Source organism: Doryrhamphus excisus, linkage group LG5 (assembly GCF_037039965.1).
Source record: "Doryrhamphus excisus strain RoL-2023G ecotype Guam linkage group LG5, RoL_Dexc_Guam_v1.1, whole genome shotgun sequence".
Classification (NCBI taxonomy): Eukaryota; Metazoa; Chordata; class Actinopteri; order Syngnathiformes; family Syngnathidae; genus Doryrhamphus; species Doryrhamphus excisus.
The window spans coordinates 6,064,529-6,078,447 of record NC_136361.1 but is presented as its reverse complement, the minus strand read 5'-3'; the positions used below and the strand labels follow the sequence as shown (position 1 = coordinate 6,078,447).

General features: G+C 38.1%; 1 protein-coding gene across 1 annotated transcript in view; it reads right to left on the bottom strand.

The window, feature by feature from the left end:
- Positions 1–13,919, bottom strand: part of sspo (SCO-spondin) — a 111,409-nt gene that overhangs the window by 27,283 nt on the left and 70,207 nt on the right. Inside the window, exons 101-112 of the mRNA XM_078790496.1 lie at positions 12,573–12,712; positions 10,599–10,645; positions 8,311–8,559; positions 7,209–7,370; positions 6,363–6,479; positions 6,092–6,230; positions 4,552–4,748; positions 4,314–4,484; positions 3,207–3,334; positions 2,940–3,094; positions 2,061–2,107; positions 503–667 (exon numbers count right to left, since the gene is read on the bottom strand). Of these exons, the coding sequence (XP_078646622.1) occupies positions 503–667; positions 2,061–2,107; positions 2,940–3,094; positions 3,207–3,334; positions 4,314–4,484; positions 4,552–4,748; positions 6,092–6,230; positions 6,363–6,479; positions 7,209–7,370; positions 8,311–8,559; positions 10,599–10,645; positions 12,573–12,712 (1,717 nt within the window). The remainder of the gene's footprint in view (positions 1–502; positions 668–2,060; positions 2,108–2,939; positions 3,095–3,206; positions 3,335–4,313; positions 4,485–4,551; positions 4,749–6,091; positions 6,231–6,362; positions 6,480–7,208; positions 7,371–8,310; positions 8,560–10,598; positions 10,646–12,572; positions 12,713–13,919) is intronic.

The window sequence follows — 13,919 nt, the reverse complement described above, 5'->3', positions numbered from 1 at the left end:
TATTTTTTATTTTTTTATTTAATTTTTTTATTTACTTTTTTAAGTACAAGGTGATATGACCATACAATGACATAATGGTTACTATAGTAAATGTCAACACACAACACACAATAGTGGAATCGAACTCGGCTCTCCTAGCTGTGAGGCTAACCACTCGTTTGCCGTGTAGCCCTTCTGAAATATCTTATATTTAAATAGATTGTTTGCACCATAACGTGAGCTGAAGCTGTAAGATGCTGTTGCTGTGCCCTTTAAGGCATGTTGCTCTCCAGCAGATATCAGCAGCTGTGTGTTGTACGGACGGCATGTTCAATCACAACTCAATTTCCTTCAACACCAAACAATAGCACAGACAACAAAGCAAGGTGCATTCACCTTTCCAGATCTATAGATAGATATATCAATATTTTTTTTCCCAGGCATAGAGCTACGACCCACTAAAATGGTTCCACTACCCACTTTTGAGCCCCGAATGTCAACATAAAATGCCGTGTTCACTCACCACAATCAGGGGCCAAGCAGACAGCGGTGCGGTGGTCCAGACCCTCACAGGGGGCTCCTCCGTACAGGTTGGGCTGTGATACAGTTCTTGAGGAGCTCTGCTGTCCTGTACCACAACTGGCAGAGCATGGAGTCCATTGGGACCAACTGGACCACTGGCAGTCCACTAAGGTAGACCAATATAAACAAATTAATGTTAAAATACACCAATTCTTACAATACGCATTAAAACAACATTTTGCATGCATTTTTCAAATATACAGAAGCTTTGAATGGACCCATTTTTCATAAAAGAGTATCAAATTTCATAATCAGAGGTGTCCAAAGTGCGACCCCGGAGCCATTTGCGGCTCACAGCTGTTTTATTTTTGACCCATGCCATTAAAAAAGTATGAAGTCTGAATGTTATGTAATTTGCATAATATTATGAGGGGGAAAAACGGCATTTCAGTAGCATAAAGTTGAAATATTAATGTTTTTTTTAAGTCGCCATGTTACACAGACAAAGCAATTAATAAAGTTGTAATGTTTGGAAGATTAAGTTGCGGAAAAAAATTAAGAATAAATCTAAATATTATGAGAACAAAGATTTACAAAAATAATGGTTAAATAGTTTGAAATTTTATTTTAAAAAAACACAACAGCAGAAATTAAAAAAACAAAAAAATAAGTATTAAAAATAAAAAAGTCGTCAAATTCACCAAGACTATTTAAGAAGAATTTTACATATTTGGGAAATGATTATTTAAGTTGCTATGTTACAAAAACAAGCAATTAATAAAGTTGTAATGTTTGGAAGATTAAGTTGCGGGAAAAATGAAGAATAAGTCAAAATATTATGAGAACAAAGATTTACAAAAATAATGGTTAAATAGTTTGAAATTTTATTTAAAAAAAAACACAACAGCAAAAATAAAAAAAACAAAAAAATAAATATTAAAAATAAAAAAGTCGTAAAATTCACCAAGATTATTTAAGAAGAATTTTACATATTTGGGAAATGAAAAAAGCTTAACAAAAACAAAAAACAAAGATTTACAAAAATAATGGTAAAATTAGTCTGAAATTGTATAAAAAAAAACACAACAGCAGAAATAAAAAAAAATAATAAAATAAATATTACAAATTTAAAAGTTGTAAAATTCACCAAGATTATTTAAGAAGAATTTTACATATTTGGGAAATTTAAAAAAATCTGGAAGAAGTTTGGACACCCCTGTTGTATGTTGACATTAACATAAACGGACACTTTTTCCAAAGTTCATATCATTCAGCAGAGGACACACTGGAGGACAACGCTTAAACTATCCCATAATCCCTTGCAGCAACACCAATGAAACTCCTCAGCCCTTTAAAGAGGCCGAGCCATCTTCTCAATCCAGACTTGCATTTGCATTTATTAGCTTGAACTAAACCTAGTAACCGACTATAAGGACAAGAGCCAGGCTCATAGCAGACCACTGTGCAATCATGATGGCGGCTTAAGTAAAAGGTCGAATTTTAACTCCAGTGGAACCGGCGTTATTCAGCAATAAAAGCTAAGGCAGGTCCACACTCACCGTCACAGAGCTCTGCGGTGCAGTTAAACACTCCATCTTGACACACACTGCAGAAACAGCAGGAATCAGTCACGCAGGAATCCGACGTCATCACACCACAAGGTATATGAAATAAATATAATGTAAGTTTTTTTTATGTTTTATTAATTTTAATTTTAATTTTAATTTTAATTTTAATTTTAATTTTAATTTTAATTTTAATTTTAATTTTAATTTTAATTTTAATTTTAATTTTATAATTTTAATTTTATAATTTTAATTTTAATTTTAATTTTAATTTTAATTTTAATTTTAATTTTAATTTTAATTTTAATTTTAATTTTAATTTTAATTTTAATTTTAATTTTAATTTTAATTTTAATTTTAATTTTAATTTTAATTTTGTTTAAGTTGTTGTGCATTATTTGAGTTCCTTACTCAATCCATTCCATAGTTTGATACTGAAATGCTATGGCTTTTTAACGTAGTCCTAGCATATAAGTGTTTCAAATTTATTTTGCGCCTTATGCATTATTTTAGCTGTTTGAAGATTAACTATATCAGCGAGTTGAAGTATTTGTGATTTTAGAAATTCTTACGGTACAACATCCAAAACCCTCAACTAATTATTTTCTATTTTTTATATTAATTTCTATATATTTTTTTTAGCCTACCCCTCCATCTGGTACTTTTATAATCAGTAACTGTTACATTTGTTCACTTCCTGCTTTCCATAATACAGTTTGTTTTTTATTTTTTTATTTGATTTATTTATTTTATGTTACTGCAAACTGTTTGTTTGCTTGTGTATTTTTCCTGTATGAATGCACATTTGATTGGTGAGGTGTCTAATTCATTATTTGATGTATAAAACCACAACACAACAGGAGACGTGTGTACCATGTGTTACAGAGGTGCCGGAAGGATGTCCCAGGCGGCAGCACGGCTCCTGTCTTCTCTTCTGCGCTTATATTCAAATTTTGGTAGGCGGTCGGCAGAGACAGGAGGGAACAGGGGCAGTCTGCGTGCGACACACACAACCCGCCATGGAACACCTGCAAAACACACAAATAAGAAATATATACAATACAGTCTAGGAATGCATGGTCGTAGAGTATGACTGTGTATCCAGAAATAGCTAAATAAATATAAAAAAAGTATACACACCTGTCCAGGCGGGCAGGAGCACCCCGGGCTGCAAGGCCCCGCTAGACACTGAGTGTGGGGCCACATGTCCTCACAGGTGTATGGACAGGAACCTGAACATTCACGGAACACCTGGCCATCAGGACACCCTGTGAAGTACATGTACAAATAAACGCAATAATATAAGATAATGGTAATGGTTTAATTTCATTTGAACATGCATCAGATTACAATTGAATGCATCACATAATCAGTTCACAGTTCCACATGTCCAAAAGGAGTAGGAAGAAGCAAAGCTTATTACCATATTTTTCGGACTATAAGTCCGCTCACTGTTTTTCATAGGTTGGCTGTTCCTGTGACTTATACTCCAGAGCGACTTATAAATGAAACACTGGACACCTTTTCTGTTCATGTTTATTTTTTGTGTAGCTGAATAAGCATTGTGTTAGCATATCTTACACCTATTCAGCCTGTTCTCTATTCTTTTATTATTGTTAAAAATGCCTTCCAAGATGATGTAATGTCTGTTTTGGTCAAGTAGTTGGTGAAATAAATTACCCGCAAAAAATGCGACTTATACTCCAGTGCGACTTATGTATGTTTTTTCAACCTAATTGTACATTTTTGGCATTGTGCGACTTATACTCCGGCGCGACTTGTAGTCCAGAAAATACGTTAAAGCCTACCCCTCCATCTGGTACGTTTACAATCAATAACAGTTACATTTGTTCACTTCTTGTGTTTTAAATTAAATTAAATTAAATTAAATTAAATTAAATTAAATTAAATTAAATTAAATTAAATTAAATTAAATTAAATTAAATTAAATTAAATTAAATTAAATTAAATTAAATTAAATTAAATTAAATTAAATTAAATTAAATTAAATTATTATTCACTGGTGGTGAGTACTAGAAATGAGAAATGCCAAAAAAAGGTTGCTATCATACCTGACAATATTGCAATATCGACGTTTTTACTATTTTTAGTGACGTTTTTACTATTTTGACCCTCTCATGAAGCTAAATAAAGACAGAGAGTTGTCCAAAATGTGGCCGACCGGCCATTTGAGGACGACGGCTTGTTTTTTTATGGGCTCCCGGTACATTATATCCAATATTTTACCAGGTCTGCAGCTGTTGCTGTTACAGGCAGTGTGTTGTTCAAGTGGTCCAACGCAGGCGGTCCCACCAGGCTGTGGTTCCCGAAGGATTGTCTTGTTACGCATCGACAAACCGCCGCCGCACGTGGCACTGCATTCACTCCAGGGCGACCATTCGCTTAACAAACATCCGACTGGTTGGAAATAGAAATAAAGTTATTTCTCTTGAAGTTTCAATGGAAGTCGTATACTGTTTGACACCTGGACATGGCCGCAGGTCGCAGGTTTCTGTCTGCGTGGTCTCGGAACAGGAAGGACCACCTTCTGTGTCTTGGCAGAGGCGTGTTCTTGTCCGGTGGCCGCGTTCGCATGTGGCTGAGCAGGTTGTCCATGGGCTCCAAGGTTCATACACAGGACAGGGAAGGTTGGTGCAAACCAAGGTGCCATTCTGACACACACTGCAAGTGATGGGGAGTTGGAATTGGGGTTAGGTGATTATATGATTATATTAGGGGTGCGTGGTTAGCTAAGAGACTCGAGTTCAATTCCACCACCGTGCATGCGTGGGTTTTCTCCGGGTACTCCGGTTTCCTCCCACATTCCAAAAACATGCTAGGTTAATTAGCGACTCCAAATTGTCCATAGGTATGAATGTGAGTGTGAATGGTTGTTTGTCTATATGTGCCCTGTGATTGGCTGGCGACTAGTCCAGGGTGTACCCCGCCTCTCACCCGAAGACAGCTGGGATAGGCTCCAGCACCCCCGCGATTCTCGTAAGGATAAGCAGTAGAAAATGGATGAATGAATGATTATATGAGAAACAATAAAGAAAGAAAAATACATGACAGAAAAATGGGAATTGAGTCAAAATAAGTAAAAATAATGGGAAATTTTTAACATGTCATAAAAATGTATGCTAACAAGAAAATGTCATAACATTATGAGAAAATTGTAATCTGATTAAAAATAATTATTTATTATTTTTTTAATAATTATTTTAATAGCAAAATAGCAAAATGTAAAATTTTAATAGCAAAATGTACAAATATTGAAGAAAAAAATATTTTTAAAGTTTTAAGTAGAAAAAAGCTAATTTAAAAATTACATTGGGGAACTAGGTACAATATTATGGGAATAAATTAAAAATATTACGAAAATAAAATATATATACAAATAAAATAAATATGAGGATAAGCGGTAAAAAATCAATGAATGAATGATTATATGAGAAACAAATAAAACAATAAAAAAAGAAAAAAATTATTACAGAAAAATTGGAATTGAGTCAAAATAACAAGAAGAAAGTAAAAATAATGGGATTTTTTTTAAAAACAGCAGCAATTTTACAAGAATAATGTCAGAAAAATGTATGCGAACAAGAAAATGTCTTAACTTTATCAGAAAAATTTAATCTGAAAATCTGAAAAATAATGTTATTTTAATAGCAAAATGTACAAATATTAAAGAAAAACTCTCTTTTTTAAGTTTTAAGTAGAAAAAAAATAAATAAAAAATACATATGGGAACAAGGTACATTATTATGGGAATAAATAAAAAATATTACGGAAATAAAATATATATATATATAAATAAAATAATATTACGAGAAGAAAATTTACACAGATTATTTAAAGAAAGTTGAAATATTAGACCAAACTTCAGACTAATAATACAGTAAGCTAAAATGCAGTTTTGTCTTGAAATATATCCATCTGCGTTGGTTTACAAAATATTAAAGTGGCCCTCGCTGGAAAAGGTTTGACCCCCCCCCTGACCTCCAGTGTTTCTATATCTGACTTACCAAGTGTTGCAGTCCATGCCAAGCTCTTCATTCGGTCCATACTGTAATGTCCCATTACCTGATGGGACCCCGCAGCGACATTCCGTCACAGGCACACAATGGCCGTCCTGCAATAGCTGTCCCTCTGGACACCGACAACCTGGGGGGGATTTTTTGGCGAATGTATTTTCAATGATATGAATGTTTTGACGCTGGAAAAGCAATTATTCAAAATGTCCTACAGTTATTTGACAAAGTCTATCATAACAAACTTATGGAGGTGGTCACTCACCTGGGTGACAGGCTCCTTGGAGACACTGTACATGCTCCCATACGTCCGTGCAGCTGCGAGGACACTGATTGGCACAGGTCTCCTGGTAGGTCCGCCCCCTATCTTCACAGCGCTCACCTTGAAATACATATGCGTACATTGACCCGGTAGCTCTTTATTACTTGGAGCCAATCATGAGCTATGAAAAGGGTCAACACATTGGAAATGACAGGTCATTACTCATTATGATCTAACTCCTGGTGTCATCTTACTAAAAACATTAAATTCATCACACAGCAACTTAACACCAAGAAGGTACAGAGAAATATACATTACATGGACCAATACGAGTTTAAAATAACACCTATCTATAAAGCATTACTGGCAGAAGAGCACTTCCTTGAGGACAAGAAACATGGAAAATGCTGCCTCTGTCCACCATAGGGAACCAAAGTAGCCCACAGGGAGGCTGACGTCATTGCAGCGCCCAATGAATGTGTTTCTTGGATACAATGCATTTTGGAAAAACTTGAATAGAGAAACTTGTATTGGTAAATTCTTTTTACATTTGTGTATATTTCTCAGCTTACAGTGTTACTGTAAGTTGCTGTGTGATGATTTTAGTGATGTTGGTTATATTAGACTGTTGTGTTGATATGACCTCCTGGGATTTCCAGTGGGTTGAGAAGCTTGTTGTGGTGCACTGATAGCTCGTGATTGGTTCCTGCCAAAGAAAGAGCTTCCGCACTGACTCGTGAGCAGCACAGTATTTAAGAGTTAGTCGTTCTGAAGTACAGGAAATGTCATTAACTGCACCACTGGGTTACATCCAAATGTACTTGTATACAATATACTAGGTTGGTATACCTGGGCAAAGTCCTGTGTTGCAGCTTTGGCTTTGTGTCTGCAGGCTGCTGCATCGAGGTCCCGGAGGGGAGGCCAGAGGCCGCCTGTAACGCTGCCTGACTCCGCCACTGCATGGCTCGGCACACACTGTCCATGTACCCCAGGCACTCCATTGACACATATCTGAAACATCATCATCGATTATGTTTTTATGAAGACAGTGGAGTTGTTGATATATCATGATAAATATTCATTCATTCATTTTCTACCACTTATGGCAGGGGGTGCTGGAGCCTATCCCAGTTGTCTTCGGGAGAGAGGCGGGGTACACCCTGGACTGGTAGCCAACCAATCACAGGGCACATATAGACAAACAACCATTCACACTCACATTCATACCTATGGACAATTTGGAGTCGCTAATTAACCTAGCATGTTTTTGGAATGCGGGAGGAAACCAGAGTACCCGGAGAAAACCCACGCATGCACGGGAGAACTCATGATAAATAGTTGATTGCCATTTAGATTAAATACTTTCCTAAACTAAAAAATTTAAATAATAATATTATTACAAACCAGCGGCACGGTGGGCGAGTGGTTAGCGCGCAGACCTCACAGCTAGGAGGACCAGGGTTCAATTCCACCCGTCTCTGTGTGGAGTTTGCATGTTCTCCCCGTGCATGCGTGGGTTTTCTCCGGGTACTCTGGTTTCCTCCCACATTCCAAAAACATGCTAGGCTAATTAGCGACTCCAAATTGTCCATAGGTATGAATGAGTGTGAATGGTTGTTTGTCTATATGTGCCCTGTGATTGGCTGGCGACCAGTCCAGGGTGTACCCCGCCTCTCGCCCGAAGACAGCTGGGATAGACTCCAGCACCCCCCGCGACCCTCGTGAGGAAAAGCGGTAGAAAATGAATGAATGAATATTATTACAAAATGTGTATGCGGCGTTCCTCAAGGTTCTATTCTCTGATTCCTCCAATTTCACATGTGCGTCAACTGAACAGCTTATATGAAGTAATTATTCCGAAAAAACACTGTAGAAACTGTACATGGCATAATACGACAATCTCAAAATGACAACCACTGTGAATAAAGGAAGTTGCTGTTAGCAAGCATACCTTGGCAGATGCTAGTATCGGGGCACAGCCTGTCCTCTTCTTGTGGGCCTGGTGGACATTGGTTAGTCGCCTGCTCTCCAGACACTGGCAAACCGGAATCCACATCCAAACAAGCCCGGAAGCGCCTCTGGACTGAGATCATTTTGCTTTCATTCATCGTCCGTTCCAGGAGGGTGCTGGTGGGGGGCAGGGAAGAGGAGGGCATGCAGAGAGAACAGGGGGTCCACTCTGACCACTCGCTGTGAACAACTAGAAAAAAAGATGAAAAATACAACGTAAAATATAAAAAGATTATCTCCTAAATTATGCACTTTCAAGCTAAAATATAAATATAATGCATACAGAAAACATATTCAGAGATGTAGTATTCTACACTGGTCACCAGGTGTCAGTGATGTTACTTGAGAGACACACAAGCACCAGACCTGATGGCGGGAACAATAGGCTTTTATTGCAGGCTTGAATTATCTCGTTACTTTTGCACCCGTAACCCATGTCAAGAAAAAACTAAACTCTGAACCCCTAACATCACTTCCTGTCTGATCCCCCCATTCAGCTCCACTATACCATAACACATTTACAGCAACACAGACAAGCATGAGTCTTAAATTGCTTATTTTCACTTCATTTTCATGTCTACTGTATTGGTAATATGAGTGTAAAGGTGACTATAGGGGTGTTATTGCATGTCTGGGAGGCTCTAATAATGTTAAATGATGTTAAAACCCGTATTGAGCAGATCATGAACAGATTTTCTGTGCTCTAACTACAAAAATATTCCATAAGGAATCCTACTTTGTGGAAATTCACTTGTACAGTGGAACCCATGTGCTACTGTACATCTGTGCCACTTATGTTGATATCAAACTCATCAAATCCTGGTCCTCCGTTTTCATTTTTTTACTAATAAGTGTCCACTTACACTACCGCTCAAAAGTTTGGGATCACTTGGAAATGTTTTTTTGGCCAGTTTGAGATATGGCTTTTTCTTGGCAGTCCTGCCATGAAGTCCAGCCGCTTCACTGTTGATACTGACACTGGTGATTGACGGGTACTATTTACGACCTGTGAGGCGTCTTTGTCTTGAACTACACACACTCAGATATTTGTGCAGCGTTTTTCTGTCCTTGTTAAACCCAGTTTGTGCTGCTCTCTGAAGGGAGTAGTTAACAGCATGGTAAGAGATTTTAGTTTTAGTTTAGATTTTTTAGATGGCTTTTCTAATAATCTATTAGCTTTATGAAATGATTAGCTTGGATTAGCAGCCATACCAGGAGATTGATGCAGAGGACTGACAGTTGTTGATAGTATGCCTCTATGCAAAAATGTACATCCTTCTTTGAAAATCATGATTCATTTTAATTGTTTGTGAAATGGAAAAAAAATGTTTTGAAATGCATGAAAATGTTTTTCTTTGAAACCCAAAGGAGTCATTTCTATGAAAACTGTATCCCTTTATGTATTGTAGTATTGTTGACGTCATCATTATCCACTAAAAAGTGAACAACAATATTACAGTAGCAGCTATAAAATGTATAAAAAGATTCATTCATTCATTCATTTTCCTCAAGAGGGTCACAGGGGTTGCTGGAGCCTATCCCAGCTGTCTTCGGGTGAGAGGCGGGGTACACCCTGGACTGGTGGCCAGCCAATCACAGGGCACATATAGACAAACAACCATTCACACTCACATTCATACCTATGGACAATTTGGAGTCGCTAATTAACCTAGCATGTCTTTGGAATGTGGCAGAAAACCGGAGTACCCGGAGAAAAATATGACTATAGGGGTATTATTTCATGTCTAGAGGGCTCTAATGTAAAACTAAATGTGATGGTCTTACTAGAAACATTCAATTTATCCTATTTCACGGAAATTCCCTCATCACGATTGAAGCTGTAGCCAATTAAGCATGATTAACAAGGGATTATTGTAACTAAAAATTAATTATTATTATTAAAAATTAACCAGAATCTCTGGAGAAAACCCACGCATGCACGGGGAGAACATGCAAACTCCACACAGAGATGGCCGAGGATGGAATTGAACCCTGGTCTCCTAGCTGTGAGGTCTTCAGCCCCACTAAAAAGTGAACAACAAAATTACAGCAGCAGCTCTAATATGTATAAAAAGACAATAATTCTAATAAAAATATGCAGAAATGACAATAAATGATAATGTATCCCCATTATGTCACAAATCAATGTGCAAACATCGTCTAGGTTCGGTTTGAGTTTCAATGTGAGTCAGCTAGTCTACATAAATGGGTTACAGTGTATTGACTTACCTTCACATTCCCTCATGTCGCACTCTAATGTCCCATCATAGCAAAGGCTGTAAGAGACATAAAACACATAAACACATAAATACAGTGGTGTGGAAAAGTGTTTGATTTCCTGACTTCTTATTTTGTCACACTTCAATGTTTCAGATCACGAAACAAATTAAATATTAGTCAATAACAACTCTCATTGGAGGAATTTTGGCCAACTCATCTTTGCAGAATTGTTGTCATTCAGCCGCATTGAAGGCTTTTCCAGCATGAAGCACATTTTTAAGGTCATACCACAGCATCTCAATAGGGTTCAGATCAGGACTTGGACTAGGCCACTACAAAGTCTTCATTTGGTTTTTCTTCAGTCATTCAGAGGTGGACTTTCTGGTGTGTTTTGGATCATTGTCCTACTGTGGAACCCAAGTTGGTTTCAGTTTGAGGATGGGAGAACATTCTCCTTCAGTAGAATTCATGGTTCCATTTATGACTACATGTCTTCTGGGTCCTGAAGCAGCAAAACAGCCCCAGACCATCACACTACCTCCACTATATTTTACTGTAGTTATGATGTGCTGTTACTTTTACACCACATAGAATGGGACACACCTTCCAAAATGTTAAATTCTTGTCTCATCAGACCACAGAGTATTTTCCCAAAGATCATTATCCTGCTGCAGAACCCAAGTTGGTTTCAGTTTGAGGTCACCAACAGATGGGAGGACATTCTTCTTTAGTAGAATTCATGGTTCCTTTTATGACTACATGTCTTCTGGGTCTTGAAGCAGCAAAACGGCCACAGACCATCACACTACCTCCACTATATTTTACTGTAGGTATGATGCTCCGTTACTTTTAGACAATATGGAATGCTGCCGAACCCAAGTTGGTTTCAGTTTGAGGTCACCAACAGATGGCCTGACAGTCTCCTTCAGGATTTTTTCAGTCTTCCAGGTCCTGGAGCAGCAAAACAGCCCCAGACCATCACACTACCACCGCCATATTTTACTGTTGGTATGATTTTCTTTTTCTGATGTAATGGGTCACACACCTTACAAAAAAGTTCTGTCTCGTCAGACCACAGAGTATTTTCCCAAAGGTCTTGGGGATCATCAAGATGTGTTCAAGATGTGATCAAAACTGAGATGAGCCTTACTGGTTTTCATCTTGGAACTCTGCCATGCAGGACATTTTTACCCAGTGTCTTTCTTATGGTGGAGTCATGAACTGACCTTAACTGAGGCAAGTGAAACCTGCAGTTCTTTGGATGTTGTTGTGGGGTCTTTTGTGACCTGTTGGATGAGTCATCGCTGCGCTTTTAGGGTCGTTTTGGTTGGCCGGACACTCCTGGGAAGGCTCACCACTGTTCTGTGTTTTCGTCATTTGTGGATAATGGCTCTCACTGTGGTTTGCTGGGGTCCCTGTCACGCACTGTGTAGGCTCCCGCGTGGTAGTTTGCTTCAGTTACTTTCTTGGGCTTTAGTTTTTGTTTGGACACTCTTATTTTGTATGGAACCTAATCACCCACGCCCGTCAGGTGTGTGCTTCACTTGGTGTGGGATCTTTATCATTTGTCCGTCTGCTTCCTGTGTTGCTTTATCCTGCTGCTGCCATTATTATTATTATTAAATTCAACGTTTTACCTGCATTTGGTCCTGTTCTATGCTTCCTGGGGTCGAACCATAAAGCTCTCAAGCCCGACTGTGACAGTCCCAAAGCTTTAGAAATGGCTTCCTAACATTTTCCACACTCTCATTTAAGTTATGTTTTAACAGGGGAGGCCGATCACCTTTTCACACAGGGCCATGGCGATTTTTTTCCCCTTAATAATAAAAAAAATCATTTAAAAATGCATTTTGTTGATGACCTGAAACATTAAAGTGTGACAAACATGCAAATAAATCAGGAAGGGGACACTTTTTCACACCACTGTAGATACAAACAGATCTGATATAGAAAACGGATATAGAAAACGTGATGACGGCTGACCAGGTACTACATCCGAGGGTGACTGTCGCACCCTGAGGAATAGTGACGGGTGTGGGGGGTAGTCCCGGAGCTTGGTGTTGCAAGTAGATGCAGCCGCATTGCTGTGATGGCACACAGCTACCATTCTGCTGTAGTAAGCCCTGTAGGCACACACACACACACACACACACACACACACACCATTCATAACATTAAAATCAGAGCTGTGTATAATTGTTATCAGTGTCATTTCTTCTATTGAATAACAACATAACAAATGCACCATATTTGATATATAACATTCAATGATTTATGCCTCACATAAATCAGCGGTATAGTGGTTAGCGCGCAGACCTCACAGCTTGGAGAACCGAGTTCAATCCCACCCTGTGTGGAGTTTGCATGTTCTCCCCGTGCATGCGTGGGTTTTCCCTGGGTACTCCGGTTTCCTCCCACATTCCAAAAACATGCTAGGTTAATTGGCCACTCCAAATTGTCCATAGGTATGAATGTGAGTGTGAATGGTTGTTTGTCTATATGTGCCATATGATTGGCTGGCCACCAGTCCAGGGTGTACCCCGCCTCTCGCCCAAAGACAGCTGGGATAGGCTTCAGCAACCCCCGCAACCCTCGTGAGGATAAGCGGAAGAAAATGAATTAATGGTTTTTTATGCGGGCTGCACGGCGGTCGAGTGGTTAGCGCGTAGACCTCACAGCTAGGAGTTTAAAATTAAAATTAAAATTAAAATTAAAATTAAAATTAAAATTAAAATTAAAATTAAAATTAAAATTAAAATTAAAATTAAAATTAAAATTAAAATTAAAATTAAAATTAAAATTAAAATTAAAATTAAAATTAAAATTTTTAAATTTTACATTTTAAAATTTTTATGTAAATTTTATTTTTTTATGTAAATTTTAATGTAACAGTTACTGATTGTAAAAGTACCAGATGGAGGGGGAGGGGTACCAACTAGGAGACTCAAGTTTGCATGTTCTCCCCGTGCATGCGTGGGTTTTTTCCGGGTACTCCGGTTTCCTCCCACATTCCAAAAACATGCTAGGTTAATTGGCGACTCCAAATTGTCCATAGGTATGAATGTGAGTGTGAATGGTTGTTTGTCTATACTATGTGCCCTGTGATTGGCTAGCGACCAGTCCAGGGTGTACCCCGCCTCTCGCCCCAAGACAGCTGGGATAGGCTCCAGCACCCCCTATGAGAATAGTTGGTAGAAAATGAATGAATGAATAAAAAGTAAGCCATAACAGTTCAAGTTATTACAGTAACTAGTGCTGTCATGTTTCATAACTGCAGGGATCAGTTTAGTGCCTCATATTTCATTACCTGACCTCCCCCTGCTACTGTGT